Source organism: Stegodyphus dumicola, chromosome 4 (assembly GCF_044657685.1).
Source record: "Stegodyphus dumicola isolate Sdum_Otavi_A_Nest chromosome 4, ASM4465768v1".
In the NCBI taxonomy this organism is placed as follows: Eukaryota; Metazoa; Arthropoda; class Arachnida; order Araneae; family Eresidae; genus Stegodyphus; species Stegodyphus dumicola.
The window spans coordinates 234871869-234886776 of NC_140771.1; the positions used below are offsets into that span (position 1 = coordinate 234871869).

The 14908-nt window shown below is 30.1% G+C and overlaps 1 protein-coding gene across 1 annotated transcript; it reads right to left on the minus strand.

Moving 5' to 3' along the window:
* Window positions 1-1397: 1397 nt before the first annotated feature.
* Window positions 1398-9638, minus strand: LOC118184558 (uncharacterized). The gene is made up of 2 exons (XM_035354257.2): window positions 9526-9638; window positions 1398-4746 (listed from the first exon to the last, which is right to left on the minus strand). The coding sequence occupies exon 2, from the start codon at window positions 4699-4701 to the stop codon at window positions 1597-1599; it is 3105 nt and encodes a 1034-aa protein (XP_035210148.1). The 5' UTR covers window positions 4702-4746; window positions 9526-9638; the 3' UTR covers window positions 1398-1596.
* Between the last annotated feature and the right edge of the window lie 5270 nt (window positions 9639-14908).

Here is a 14908-nt window from a genome sequence, read left to right on the forward strand (position 1 = left end):
TATTTTTGACATCATAATTATTTGTTAAACATTCAGTTCAAAACATTGTCAGCATTGTTTGCAGCTAAATAACATGAATTTTAAAATTCGGAAAGATTTTGGCACGTGCTCAATTGTTTTCCAAGTGAAAACACTTATTAAGATTACATTCATTGTTTTTTTTAATAATTTAGAGTGCACAGTTTAATTAATAAGATGAAAAATACACATTTTCCGCTACCGGATTAGCAGCAACTTTTAGAACTGTCAGTTTTTCAAGACGAGTGCATGAATGATGTAAAATAAATAATAATTAAATTTTAGCTTTAAAAACGCATTATAACCTAGTGGTTCCGTTTCTTACATTGCGTTGTTTATGCTAATGCTTCACTAAATTGTGCTAACTATTAATTTGTCAAGTTCAAATTTTGTTATCATTCTTGAGTATATTATTTATGCCCAAAATGCAATATTTTATTGCATATTAGAGTATTAAAGTGGACTATTTAAAAACACTCTTCATGCTTTTTAATAATTTTACTTTAATGTTTAAGAAATGATAGATAACTTATCGCATAACTGTTAAGAGGTTTTTAATGCTTTTAACATAACTGGTGTCATTAATAAAAAGTGTTGTGTTTCTTCTAATGCAATATTTCAAAAATTAACAAGATGATAACTTCCTTTTCCTACTTACAGAAATGTTTTCTACCTTATTGCTACATTATCTAAATTTAGTTACACAGCAATTTTATATATAAACAAATTACATGAACAGAGACACGCTATCAAGTCTGAAATTAAATAAAAATCTTCTAATCTTTTGATTGATTCTAATTTTTTGACAAAATCCTTTTATTTCTAAAGACATTTGTACTAGAATATTCTTTTGCAAGCAGAATATTTTTGCTGCTTAGAGAAGACAGAACCCATCTGCTTTGAATCTATAGTTTTTTATACAGTTTTGATATTACTTTTTGATTTTATTTTTTATATATTGAATCTATAGTTTTATATATATATTCCAATGTAACCAAGACATACATGAAATGCTATAAATATGTAAAAACTGTAAATCCAGTAATTTCTTGGGCAATCAACAGAAACAGTTTCTTAAATATGAAAGTGTAAATAGAGATAATTTATTGCGGATGCTTCATTGAAAATTAAATTTTAAATAACAACGTAATCATAAACAAATATTAAAAATTCCTTTCAGTTAAAATGATTTTTTTTGCAAATGTACCTAAAATAATTTCATCTGTAGTACATTTGAGAATAAATGATGTTTTCTTTCTTTTCAAACTCTAATGTTCTTTTTTTTTCAAAGTCTAACTCATTCGTCAGTTTTGCTCTTATGCTGATATTAACAAACTATTTAACAAAATAAGAATAATAAGAATACTATTTTAAAAAATGTATTAGAGGTTATTTTAATATTATTACAGATAGCCCATAAAGTGGTGTAAATAAATAAAAACACACATTAGTACAAATAACATGCTTTTCAAATCAAAAATATTTTTTAATCTGAATTTCCAAAGTGAACTTAAAAAACGTTTTCTAAAAGATATCATCAGACAATTTAATTACCTCTTTTCAAATGCGAATGTACCTTCAATGTTCATAATCTGTTTGTACTTCTGCGTCTTTTAAAGTGTAATAATAAGTTTGGCAACATACAGAATTTACTTGAACATTTGCTTGAATAGATTTATCCAAGCATATTCTTTTGCTGGACTGATAATCATGTTTTTTATTTTCAATGAGGAATGTTTTCCGATATTTCTCTTGTGCATCCTCAATTTTATTTTGAATGAAACTTTCTGAGCCTAACGTGGAACATTCATTCAGGCTTAATGAATTAGGTGATGTATTTGATGAAACCTCTGTGCAATCTGCTTCAGATGGTGTAGATGTTCTGAATGATGACTGCAGTGATGTTGTGAATGACGACTTATTTTCACAGTTTACTTTAGAATTAGGGTAAGTAAACAAATTGGGCGTATTATGGTCGAATGTAGTTTCATAACAATCGGATTTGTATGCAGTTTTACATACTTCATTTTTTATTGCGAAGGTTTCTTCCGAATGTTCTAACGCTTTTAGAAAAGAGTTATAGATTACGTCTTGCGGTCCATTTTGCATTCCTTCCAGCAGATCATAAAGTTGGCTGTTGGTATTTGTTACTTCATCTACATTGATAATTTTACCTTCCAATTTCTGTTGTGATGGGGAAATGCTTGCGCCTACGATGCTTCTGTCCTGCTCAATTATGACGTTAAAATTTACTTTCTCTAGATTTGTTTCTAAAACTTTTGCATTAGATAATGCAACATTATTTTCTTTAAATGTTTCACCATTTAACTTCTCAAAACCTTGCAGCTGAAAAAAAGCTTCCACTGAGTTAAAGTTTCTGTGCAGTGATTCAGCATTCTGAAGTTTATTGCTCGGATTTGTTTGTTTTGAAACTGCATTAAAAGAAACTGAACTTTGTTCGTCAGATACCTTATTGAAAGCACTATTCAATTCTTTAACAAAATTATTTGAATTTTGTAAGCCACTTTCCTTTGTTTCATCGAACCTGCTGAAAGATGATGGAGTGTTCGGAAGGGTTGCGGGAAGATTATTCATAGATGTCATGGAATATATCTCTGTTTGTTCAGATCTTGAGTGCTCAGTCTGTATACATTCATTTGAAACGGTATGAGGCAACGGTGTTTCTTGTACGAGAAGAGGGAGTGTTTCAGTTGCGCTGTTGTCATTTGAAGGGAAATAACATTCCATATTATCGTCTGGGTTAATTTTAGTGCTTCCTTTCATATCTTTAAGGTTGGTCGATTGAACTTCCTGTACAACTGGAGAACAATCAAAGGTTCCATAAGAGTTATTTCTAGAATATATGGAAACTTTATGCTCAACTGGTGATTTAGGAAATATGAAAGGACTTGTGGCTACATCAGTTGTAGTATTTAGACGATTATGTTTCGATACAGATTCATCTAAATGTTCAGATCTTGAATTATCAAAACAATTAGACCTTGAATCTACTGTTTCATAAATACCGTTCCTTATGTTGTCTTGTAGGCTATAGTTTGCAGTACTCTCAGTAACCGATATGCTATGTGTATTTTCCCCACATCTGAGGCTAATATTATTAACTTCTGAATCATTTACATTTGACGAAAGATGAGGACTGGCTATTTTTCTGTTTTGTTTAAAATGTTCTGTATTTATGATGTTTGGTGAATAGGTTTTAAGCATGTCTTCAAGATATCTAGCATTCTGTCTTTCATTTGAATGGACAGATGGATTTTTAATATACGCATTATATTTTAAATGCGAATGGATGTTTCTTTCTGGTGTTTCAGCATTTGAACTACCTGAAACTTTCTCTTCTCTACTACGCTGAGACTTTAATGTTGTTTTATCAGAAATACGAATTTTACATTTATGGTTTATTACTGCATTTGCGTTTCCAATGTGTTCCGTTCCTTTCAACGAGTGTTTTATACGTTTAAATGTTTCAGGTGAGATATCAAAATTTTTCACACATTCCTTTCGGAAATGTTTGTAAATTTCCTTATCATGAGGAATTATAGGCGTGTTTGTGCTTGAAGAAGAAGACGAATCAGCTGAAGAATTAACATTAAATTTTGGATCGAAATAAAATTCATCTTTTGACTCTGATGAATCACTAAATTCACTAGGTTCAAGCACGTTACCTCTTAAACTGTAAATATCAGAGTAATTTTGGGCTTGCTTTACATTATAAGGTGATTGTGCGTTATTTCCATGTATTGCATATGGGGTGCTTAAGAATGAACATTTGGATTTTTCAGAAAATGTTAATTTGGATTTCACTGAACTTACGCAGATTTCATCTTTGTTTAGCATGGAATTGATATTTTTAAGAATTTGATATTGCTTTTTCAGTCGATATTTACTAGACATACCCCTCGTATTGTCAAAGTTATTATTTCCCTCGTTTCTCCATGAACTGCCAGAGCCATCAGACTCCTGAAAATTATTTTCTATTGTGCCATACATTTTCTCTCGGTTAATGTATTGTTTAAATTCTGTGTCAATATCAGATTCCTCTGTATCATATTTTGTGCTAAATTCTGCGGTTACAGCATGAGGAAGAGTTTCACAAAATTGAATATTTTCGATAAAATTTGGGCGGACGTCATTTCGTTCATAGTTCACTTTTGGTATATCAAGCTCATACTTTCTTTCAAAATTTTCATATATTTCTTTTACATTTGAAAACTGCAATGATTTTCTTTTAGCAGAGGGAGGTGCGCTAGAATATGGATTTCCGTCTTCTTGGTATTCTTTATTATTCAACAATAAATCAAGGTCGACTGTATTCGATTCAGTGTTAGACTGTGCATTATAAGATATTGCATGATTATTCTTTGATATGGCTGGATAAAAAAGTGTCTGAGGGATTTTAATGGATGAACCCGAAGTTTTCACAATTTTATCTAAATCCTGTTTAATTATTCTAACTGGTTTTGCGCTTTGATGCATTTTTTGTGAGTTCCTTTGAAGAAAATGAAAAGTAAGCAAATCTTGACTTAGAGCTGGTATAGCAAATGCGTTTCTGTTTTCTGCTTTTTGAGCTTCTTCTAACTTCTTTTTCTTAAAGAATTCTCTCTGTTTCTTGTGTTCACTCTTTGCTTTTATTCTACTCCGAGCACCTCCAACCCAATTCATTGTAAATTCTCGACGTGTCAGTACATTATATTTATAAGGCTATTTCTGCAAAAATGAAACAAATGAATACTGTCAAACAAGTAAATTTTACGTAATTTTTAATAATGTAAAACAATTTGTAAACTTTTACATTAAAACAACATCAGCCTTTTAAAAATTGAAAACCATTAAATATTTTTTATCTCTCTTTTTAATACCATTGCTGTCACGTTTGTTTACAAAAACTCAGTTTCAACGAACGCCCTCTGGCGGATGGACTAGACTCGAATAGAACGCCCTCTGAGGAGCGTCGGACAAAAAACTTCTGCCTTAAAAAAACCCAGTTAATTTAATATAAGAGATAGCTGTCTTAAAATATTTAATACCTGTTTGTAAATATTGTATATTAATGTCTATTTCAATAAATCATAAAAGGCAGATAGCAGCTTAATTAGAAAGAAACTCTTACTGGGAAGCAAAAGTTTATTAGGTGCTCGAACTTCTCGTCTCGAACTTCGAAGATGTATCAAGTAAGATATTTCATATTACTTTTTTGTAATAGATGAACCTGATGCAAAAATGTTCAATTGCTTGAAATATATAGAATCACTTGATCATATAGGGCAATGTTTGGCGTTAAATAGATTGTTTTCGTAATAGAAATTTTGTTTCTTAAGCTAGAAAAAACAAGCTACCATTGATTTTAAATTCTGGAAACATATAAACTATCCACTTGAATACGTATCCGTATTTATTAATCAACATTAATCCATTACATCAGTCAAATGTTTAATCATGAAATAAATTTTAATAGATAAGAGATATAGTATATTGGCTAATATGTGCAAATAAAAAGTAAGTAAAATTAAATAGTTTAACTGTTGAATTCTTTATTGATACATAATATATTGTTACAATTTTTTAAATTTAATTTCCTTAGATGTTAGATAGATAGGATTGCACAAAATGATTATATAGAGTTTGTTCAGCTTAGCCTATATTAAAAATCGGGAGATATATACAGAAGGAATACGCTAGTATACAGGGCATTTTACCTCTATATGGTATTTTCTCTAATTTTTTTTTTTTTGAGGAAATGTTAGAAAAATTAAAAAGCGTGAATTCCGAAATAAACGCAAACGGCGTACGGTCCTCCGATGGGCGAGCGGCCGAGCAGTAAAATCGCTGAACACTTGTATATCTGACCTGGGTTCGAATCCAAGAGAACGCGCTGGCTGCATGAGCGTTTTCGTGGTTTTCTAAATGTGTAATGTGTGTACGAGCTAATTTCTTTTAGACAATCCCCAAGAAGGCATCCCCTCCGTCAGACAGATAGCACTAATATGCTTGGCCGTAATAAACTAAACCTATCTCATGCCATGCCAGATTGGCCCACCAGCGGCCGAGCGGTAAAGTCGCTGAACACTGGTAGTTCGGTCCGAGGTTCGAATCCCGCGAACGGGCTGGCTGCATGGGCATTTTCGTGGTTTTCCCCATGTGTAACGTGTATACGAGTCAGTTTCCCTTAGAAAGTTTTCCACGAAAGGCATCCCTCCTCTTAGGCAGATAGCCCTAGTGTGCTTTGCCATAATTAAATACACCACACCACACCACGCCATGCCAGATTGCCCAATCTTGATGGAAGACTTCAGTCTCATTAAAATCATGAATTCCTGAGTAAGAAACTGAAAAATATTAGAAAATATCATTTTATTCTGCTATTATGATATTTGTTCCATTTTTATCACAGCTAGATTTTGTACTCTTATTGTTCATGGCTGAGAAAGTTGAAATATACTCTGTGACGTAACTGTAAGATTCAGTGCGAAAGCTTATTTATATTTACAACTAAAAATATTGCTGAGATTACAAAAAGGGATATTGCTTTCATGACTTCATTATATACTTTAGAATTTTTTTCTAAGGTTTAATTCTGAAGTTAATTTATAAATAGACTCTGAGTGTTGGGATATCATTTTTTTATAAATATCTTACTTGTATTTCTTTATTTGCTGAAAGAAAAATTCTGAGCCTTTATACCTCTTATTGATATTAGTCTTTGCAATAAATTTTAAAGTAAATCTGGGAGAATGAGCAATTGATACAATGAGTTAATATTGTATCAGTTAAATCAATATGCTTTTATTATTTTCATTTAATGAAAAAAAATTCTAAGCAACCTTATCAAAAACTTTGGATTTATTGTAGAATGTAAAACAAAATTAATTAGAAATTGATTTAAATATTCTACTAAAAATAAGTTAAAATTCTTTAAGATAAATCTAAATAATTAATGCTGTTAGATTTTAATTATATTACACACGCAGTTATATACACAATATTCATAGACAATTTAAATACATAATGTTAATACGTATACAATTTTAAGCAGGCAGTATGATGAGATTATGCTAACCTTGCACACTCTGCAGCAAATATACATGATTTTCACGTTTCCTATATATTTGCTTGACATGACTAGAAACATCTTTAATTTCTCACAGTTCAGTTTAAGTGCTAGCAAAAGTTGCAGTTCGCTCATGATGAATATATTTACATTTAAAAGTTAACATTGTAATAGGCAATTAATTAAATGCCTGAGGAATATACTCAAAACTCAAAAAATACGTTTAGGAAGGTAAAAAAGATTAAAACTTCCTATAAAAATGGAAATGTTTGTTTTACAGAAGGTTGTAAATTGATAAAAATCAATATTTCTCTAATATATAAAAACTATTTTATTAATAAGTTATCACTGAGCTAAAAAAATAGGTGTCAACGTATCAGATGAGCTGAGAAGTACCTTTAATACTAGACTATATAGTGCAATTTTGGAGAGCTGCAACAATTCATTTTACAGAATTGCTTTACGTAGTGTATTACGTGGTATAATTCTGAGCCTCCTTATCGCACTTAACATAACATCTTAAATTAGTACATTATTATTTCAGAAGGAAATGTCGATATTCCTTTTAGATTTAATTAAACTAGAATCTCATTGATTATATCATTGTCTCTGCTACACCTTAGGCCTCAAATTATCCATAAGTAATCAGGGAAGGTGAATGAATAGCTGAATTAAATCTTGAACTGACAGTCAAGTTGAACTGAAAGTTCTGTTTACTTCGGTGTGATTGTTCGGTTTTTGTATCAGCCTGGTGTAAAACTCAACGGTTAGATGGAATGAATGTTAGGCATGATCTTGGTAATTTTCCAGGCTTCTCAGAAAGATGATAACATTGGCGAAAACAGTAACTAATTGAATGAATTTATTTTAAAACTTAGAACTCTTTTTCTGAACGCATTAAGAGAGGAGAAATGTACACGAATATTTTTTAATTTTCAGAACCTCGCATTAAAAAGCTAGTGGCAAACATGTACGGGGGGACACACCAAGAAATATGGTACTTAAAATATCCGATTTAATTTTCTTTTGGAAATGGGTAAAAGAAAGACAAAAGTTTTTATTTTTGTTTTTAAATAATACGTTCAAGTGCTACATGTAAAAGATTAATCTTTTAATGCTTACGCAGCACTTTTCAGTTCAAAAATACATATCAAAGCTACGTCTTTATAAAGAATAATAATTCACACTAATGCAGTACTAACATAAAATAAAATGATGTTATAATAATCATTCAGAAAACTATATTTTTGTCTGTTAGGAAAAATGCAAGAAATGTTAAATCATAAACAAACATTACACTAAGTTTTCAGGTTAGGAAAATAGCTAAATTTCGTAACTCTCGAACGCAAACAAAATAAAGTAAAATTATTCAAATGATAATTTACTTTTACATCAATAAAGAAAAGTCTAGAATATGTTTCATACCTTCTTTTTTATAATTGCATGATCTTGCTTACTGTTCGTTATAAATATTATTATACCTTCTATACATTACCCTACAATAATTATTTAGAATACCAAGTAGTGTTAAATATGATGTTAGTTCTACTGAGTATTGTCATTACTTGTTTTTATTTTCACTGTATTTTCAACTATCTGATCATTTTACCAACTTTTTCTTTTCCAGAATATACAAAAGTTCGTTTTTACTTATGCTTTACTTTGGGAAGTAAATATTTAGTAAACCAAAATATGTATTGAAAACAAATTTTAACAAATACATTACTTCATTGAATTTTTGCTATACTAGAAACATAATTTAATAAAAACTAATTACATTCTCTAAAATAAGTTTTCATTTTAAATTAATTATTATTAAATGAAATGATTCTATCAAATGTATGTAAGATGTTTTGTTTCCTTCAACTGAAAGAGCAATATTCCCTAAAAATTGGCCAATAACCAACTGAATTCACTTTATAAGAATGCTTAGAAATTTATCCTGATAACAACTCCAAATCCAACAAAATGGAAATTCATTTTTAGAATTAATTGTGTAAACCTTAAATGATATTAAAAATATCACATAGACATGAATTAATAGCACAATTATGGAAGCTTTAATACGCAAATTTACAATACTACAATAAGAATTATTTACACAACAAAATAATATTTATTAAAATAATTATTCTTATCTAGATTTTTAATTACTATCCACTTCATTCATTATTTATATTCGATTCCTCTTAAAACAGTTTGAGAATATTAATGTTTGATTTCCATTAGCTAAATATATGTAAGATTTTTTTTATATTCGTTCGAAACATTAATGTGAATATACGAGACATTTATGTCTTCAAATATGTATCAAATTAGTTAAAACAATTTTGTATTTAAAGATATACGAGAAATAAAATACTTTGTAAGTGAAAAGAGAAAATTAATCATTTTTTTAATATTATGTAAAATTTTCTTTTAAAATATAAAGTACTTACGTGCATTTAAAGCAAATTGCAATTTTCTTTCACATAAACTTTAGTTTAAATTAAGGAATAAGATAAATTCTTAATAAATCTATTCTATTGCAGACGAGATCTAAACAGGTTTTTTAAGTTGACAAAATTTATTTATGTTGCCATTCATAGCCACCATGCAATAAGTATAATATAAATATAGAAAAAATATTCTCGTTTAAAGTTAAAAAATATTTTATTGGTAATTAAATATATATATTAGAAGCATTTTTCATATCTTTATAATTTAATGATATTTACATATGTTTTTTTTAATTTAAAGAATTAATTATTTTTCTTTTTTCTTCTGTTACTCTTATTTCAAATATCAAATGAACATATTTTTAATTGGCATCAAGCATATAATCCATTGATGATTCTTAATTTTACACTTTAAAAGAAGTACACTGCACTATAATATTCTTGAATTTAAAATTTAATTTTAGGTTTTTATGCTAATGATTTTAAGGAATTTCAAGTTTGAAGGTAACGTTTCTGTAAATTTATATTTATTTTCAAGATTTGCTTTAACGTTATTTTCATTTTGAGAAAGGAAGCTTAAAATTTAATACACCTGCAAACGATTACAGAATTAAAGAAACTAAGGGTAAAATTTATATTTTTATGCATTACGATATTTTGATTCGACTAGAGCGATTTGACTTCTGTTGCATTTTGTATTTAATTATACTTAATTGGAAGACAAATACGTCATTATGTAATTTGAAATTACTCCAATCTAAATAAATTTGGACTGGCGTAGATGTTGAATAAAATTGTCGATTCTCACGGCATTCAGAAATAGCAAGTTTGTATTTCTCAAGCGAGAAATTAAAATGTACGTTAATTTTGTCTTTAGAAATATAGTTTTTTCTACTCACCTGAAGGAAAGGGACTTAAAGTGGCTCACATTTGTTTTCGGGCATTTGTGATTTTCTCTTTGATTTGAAAATATATTATTAAATATTAGCAGAATGATGTCTGTTTTCCTTTCACGGATACTATTGACCAGCCGTTCTAAAACCTACTTGTTTTTTAAACGTTATTCAAAGTGCTTTAAGTAATATTTTTTAGATATTTTTTAGTTAAAATTACACTTTGGCTTGGATTTACTTAATTTGTTCAAGTAAAAATGTTTCATTTTCCCCGTTCTTTCCTAAACATTCATTCTAACACAGCTTTCAAAGATACTGATTCTTTTCTCCAATTCGTATAACTATATGCTCACTAGGACTTAAGTTAAGATATGAAGGAATTCTGATAACCTCGGGACAATTGTATAATATCTGCAAGTGAACATTTAAGGCTGTATGTTTAAGATCGTTAACCTGATAGAATTTGAATCTATTTCTCTTTCCAAGTTTTCTTGCAGGTGCTTTCAAGGTTTAATTAAAGGTATTTATTTACTTACACTGATCCATATTATTTGCTGTATGAAGTAAATTTCATATTCTAGAACAGCGAAACATACACACAGCATTATACTTTCGCAGACCTTCCAAAAACAGGCAATAGGATTTTGAGAATCACTTCTCAAGCGGCGTTTTAATTGTTTTCTTGTTGATCGCTCATTGTATCCATGTGCTTTAATGATTCTTTTAACAGTTTTGTGATTGGTTTCTTGTTGACAAAGAATTTTCTTGCTGACCGCCATCGTATCCATATACTCTAATGAAATTTATAACAATTTTAGGGTTTACAGCCCTAATGTTTTGCATTTTTTTTTTATTTCAGAGGGTTAAATCTCCGGATCCTTTTTGTTAGCTTGGAAGGGGGTAATGAAATTGCGGTAGTAAATGAAAAAACTTAGTGCATTCAAACAGCTGTTTTGACACAATTTCCATCATTTTAATATATCGAAAATAGTTGAATGGGTTACAGCCGAAAACATCGCGGCAAAAACATCGCAAACGAAAATGTCGCGGATAAAACAACGCGAGGTGAAAACGTCGTGCTACAAAACATCGTGGGAGAAAACATCGCAAAGAGCAAACATCGCAGTTCGAAAACATCGTGGTACAAAACATCGTCGTCGAAAATAAAGCGGTTCAAAAACATCGCAGTTTAAAAACATCGTCGTTGAAAATATCGTGGTAAAAAATAAAGTATCTACAAATCATCGCATGACGATAACATCGCAGACATGCTTTTTTCAGGCATGCTTTAATAACTGTAAATGGATATTCCCATAATGATTTGTGAGCGCAAGATGGAAAGAAGGATAATTTTTACTTTCATATTTTTTATTAATTAATAAATTTTTGCTGAGAAAATAAAAAGGAAACTTAAGCATAAAAAATTAATGCAACTTATAGCACTTAATAGAATTTTAAACCGACATAGTTAACTAACAAAGGCCATTAATAAATCATTTTTATAAAGTTTTTACTGGTAATATTTCATGAAAAGTATAATCTATAAGTTACATTTAATTTTCTATGCTTAAGTTTCCTTCTTACATTTTCAGCAAAACTTTATTTGTTAATAAAATATGTGAAAGTAAAATTTATCCTTCTTTACACCTTGCGCTCACAAATCATTATGGGAATATCCATTTACAATTATTAAAACCTGAAAAAAGCATGTCTGCGATGTTATCGTCAAGCGATGATTTGTAGATACTTTATTTTTTACCACGATATTTTCGACGACGATGTTTTTAAACTGCGATGTTTTTGAACCGCTTTATTTTCGACGACGGTTTTTTGTACCACGATGTTTCAGAACTGCGATGTTTTCTCTTTGCGATGTTTTCTCCCACGATGTTTTGTAGCACGACGTTTTCACCTTGCGTTGTTTTCTCCGCGACGTTTTCGTCCACGATGTTTTTGCCGCGATGTTATCGGCGGACACCAGTTGAATGCGTCCACGATTATTTGAATATTTTGAATGTGTTTATCATCTTTAAAGTCATGAATAGTTAAATTTCAAACAGAGTTTGTTGTTAATTTGTAGTCTGTTGCTGGATTGACTGCAGATATAGAAGTCTTAATATTTTTTGCCAAACAAGTAATAATTTCGAAATGCTAGGCGATAGGTTTTGTGATATATGTTTATTTAAAACAAAAATATATGACAAGAAACATTGTCTTCCAAAGCATATCAACAAAGCATTCAAGTATCATAATTATTACAAAGCATGTCCAAATTAATGCTTTTGGAATAATTCAGATCAATTCAAATAAATATAAAAAGTACAAGATTCCGAAAAGACATGTGAGCCACTATATGTCTGATCGCTCGCGAAACTGAAAACGCTTATGCAAAATTTATGCCAATCTGTTTTTTAATCTAATTTTAATCATACTTGCTTCTTTAATTTTTAGTTTAATAAATAAAAGTTTTCGTTATGAGGAAAAGTTTCGTTGAACAATTATTAAACTGAATTGATCTTCATAGAGTGCAATAATTGTTAGTACTTGAAGAGACATTATATTATATCCTAACTCTAATTTTCCTTCTTTATTGCTTGAGTACTTTTTAAAAATGCGTTTTCGAAACAGATAATTTATGCATATTACTAATAAACGTTGATTGATTCATTTAAAGTTCCATTTATTTCTACGACTCTCTTTTATATATTGAATAAACTGATTTGCCACATGATGGTAAAGCAGTTACCGATTGACCTTTTCAGAATCGCCATAAAATAAAAATTTCAAATTAATTTGTTCTTTTAGAGTTATCTTCTGCACCAGTTATTTCGTAAGGTTGCCCTGACCGTAGCAGTTGATTGACTAGATCTGCAAATCTTAATTTTAAAAAACCGTTTTAGTGTAAACTGTATAGCATAAAAATGGATAATGTAATAGGAAAAACATTTTATCAAATTTTAAATGTTTTGGAGATATGAAACATCAACATATTTCAAAAGCTGTACGTAAAGATTGAGAAGCAGACGTGGCTGTAAATATTACATAATATATACAACAAAATGTTCTTGAATTTTAATCTAATAATGATTTAAAAAGTTGATTTCAATCAAATCTAATTTAAAAATGAGAATTTATGATTTTACCGTTGTTAAACATAAAAATTATCTAGTTTCATTAAAAATTCTTCGATAAAGCAAGACTCCTTTTCTCATGATTATAATAGTCACAAAAATTGCCCTAATCGGATAACTTAAGACTGTGCAATAATTTATTTACAAAACTTCTTGAAGATTATACTTTATATGCATTGCTTTGAAAGATAAATACAGAACAATTCGGTTATAAGTACTCTAATTATCCCAAGCATTGCTTCTTCTTTCTAGGCCCATTTAAGTATGTTATTAGGCGAGTAGCTCATAATGCTCAGTACTGCTCGTTGGACCAGAGTTCGAATTCCCTTTGCCAGAGTCCGTTGCATGAGCCTTTATTGACTTTCCCTTATCTAACATAAATACGAGTCAGTTTCCTTTAGACCTTTCTTTTAAGGGCCCACCAGCGGCCGAGCGGTAAAGTCGCTGAACACTGGTAGTTCGGTCCGAGTATCGAATCCCGCGAACGGGCGGGCTGCATGGGCGTTTTCGTGGTTTTCCCCATGTGTAACGTGTATACGAGCCAGTTTCCCTTAAAAAGTCCTCCACGAAAGCATCCCTCCCCTTAGGCAGATAGCCCTAGTGTGCTTTGCTATGATTAAATAGACCACGCCTTTCTTTTAAGAAGGCAACTTATTTCTTTAGCATATAACTTCCGTCTGCATGCGGTTTTCAGTTAAACACACAAGCAAACTGTAAAGTTCCATTATGTTAATATATAGCCATTATTATAATTTAGATTTTTACTGTCACGCGTCCTATCCGTTTCCCTACCAGAATGCAAATCAGGTTTGAGAGGTTTTAAGGCGAGGTTTTTGGCTTGTAAGGCAGAGCGTGTTTCTGCCTCTCGAGGCCACGTTACTAGATTTCGCTATTTCTGATAAGATTATAATTATTTAGCTTCACCTTACAGTTGCCGAGATTTAAATTATTACGCCGGTTTAAGATTCAGCCTAGACTAAGTTTTAAAACTGAATTTTCGTATTATTTTAAGTTGCATCACCATAAGTGTTGGTTAGTTTGTAAACACGATATGTGGAGTTTTCGTTCAAGTTCTGATTTTAAAAAGTGGTTTGTTTTTGAGCCTTTTTAAGACTTTGCAGTTCTTTTTAGACACAGTGGTAATTCTCTCTGTTAGGAGATGGATGTAGTTTATGCTACTAAAAATATTAAATTCTATGCATAAATTTAAAATATTAAATTCTATGCATGCTTTTAACAATTTTATTTATTTCAAAAACCTAAAAACGACAGTAGGATACGTGCTTTAAAAAAGCTGGGAATTTAGCAGAATGGATTTGGAATTTACACTGCCGTTGGTGTTTTGAAATATGTAACTCA

Bases quoted from the DNA above. Each gene is read 5' to 3' on its own strand.
- LOC118184558 (XM_035354257.2), bottom strand. From the start codon at position 4,701: ATGAATTGGGTTGGAGGTGCTCGGAGTAGAATAAAAGCAAAGAGTGAA.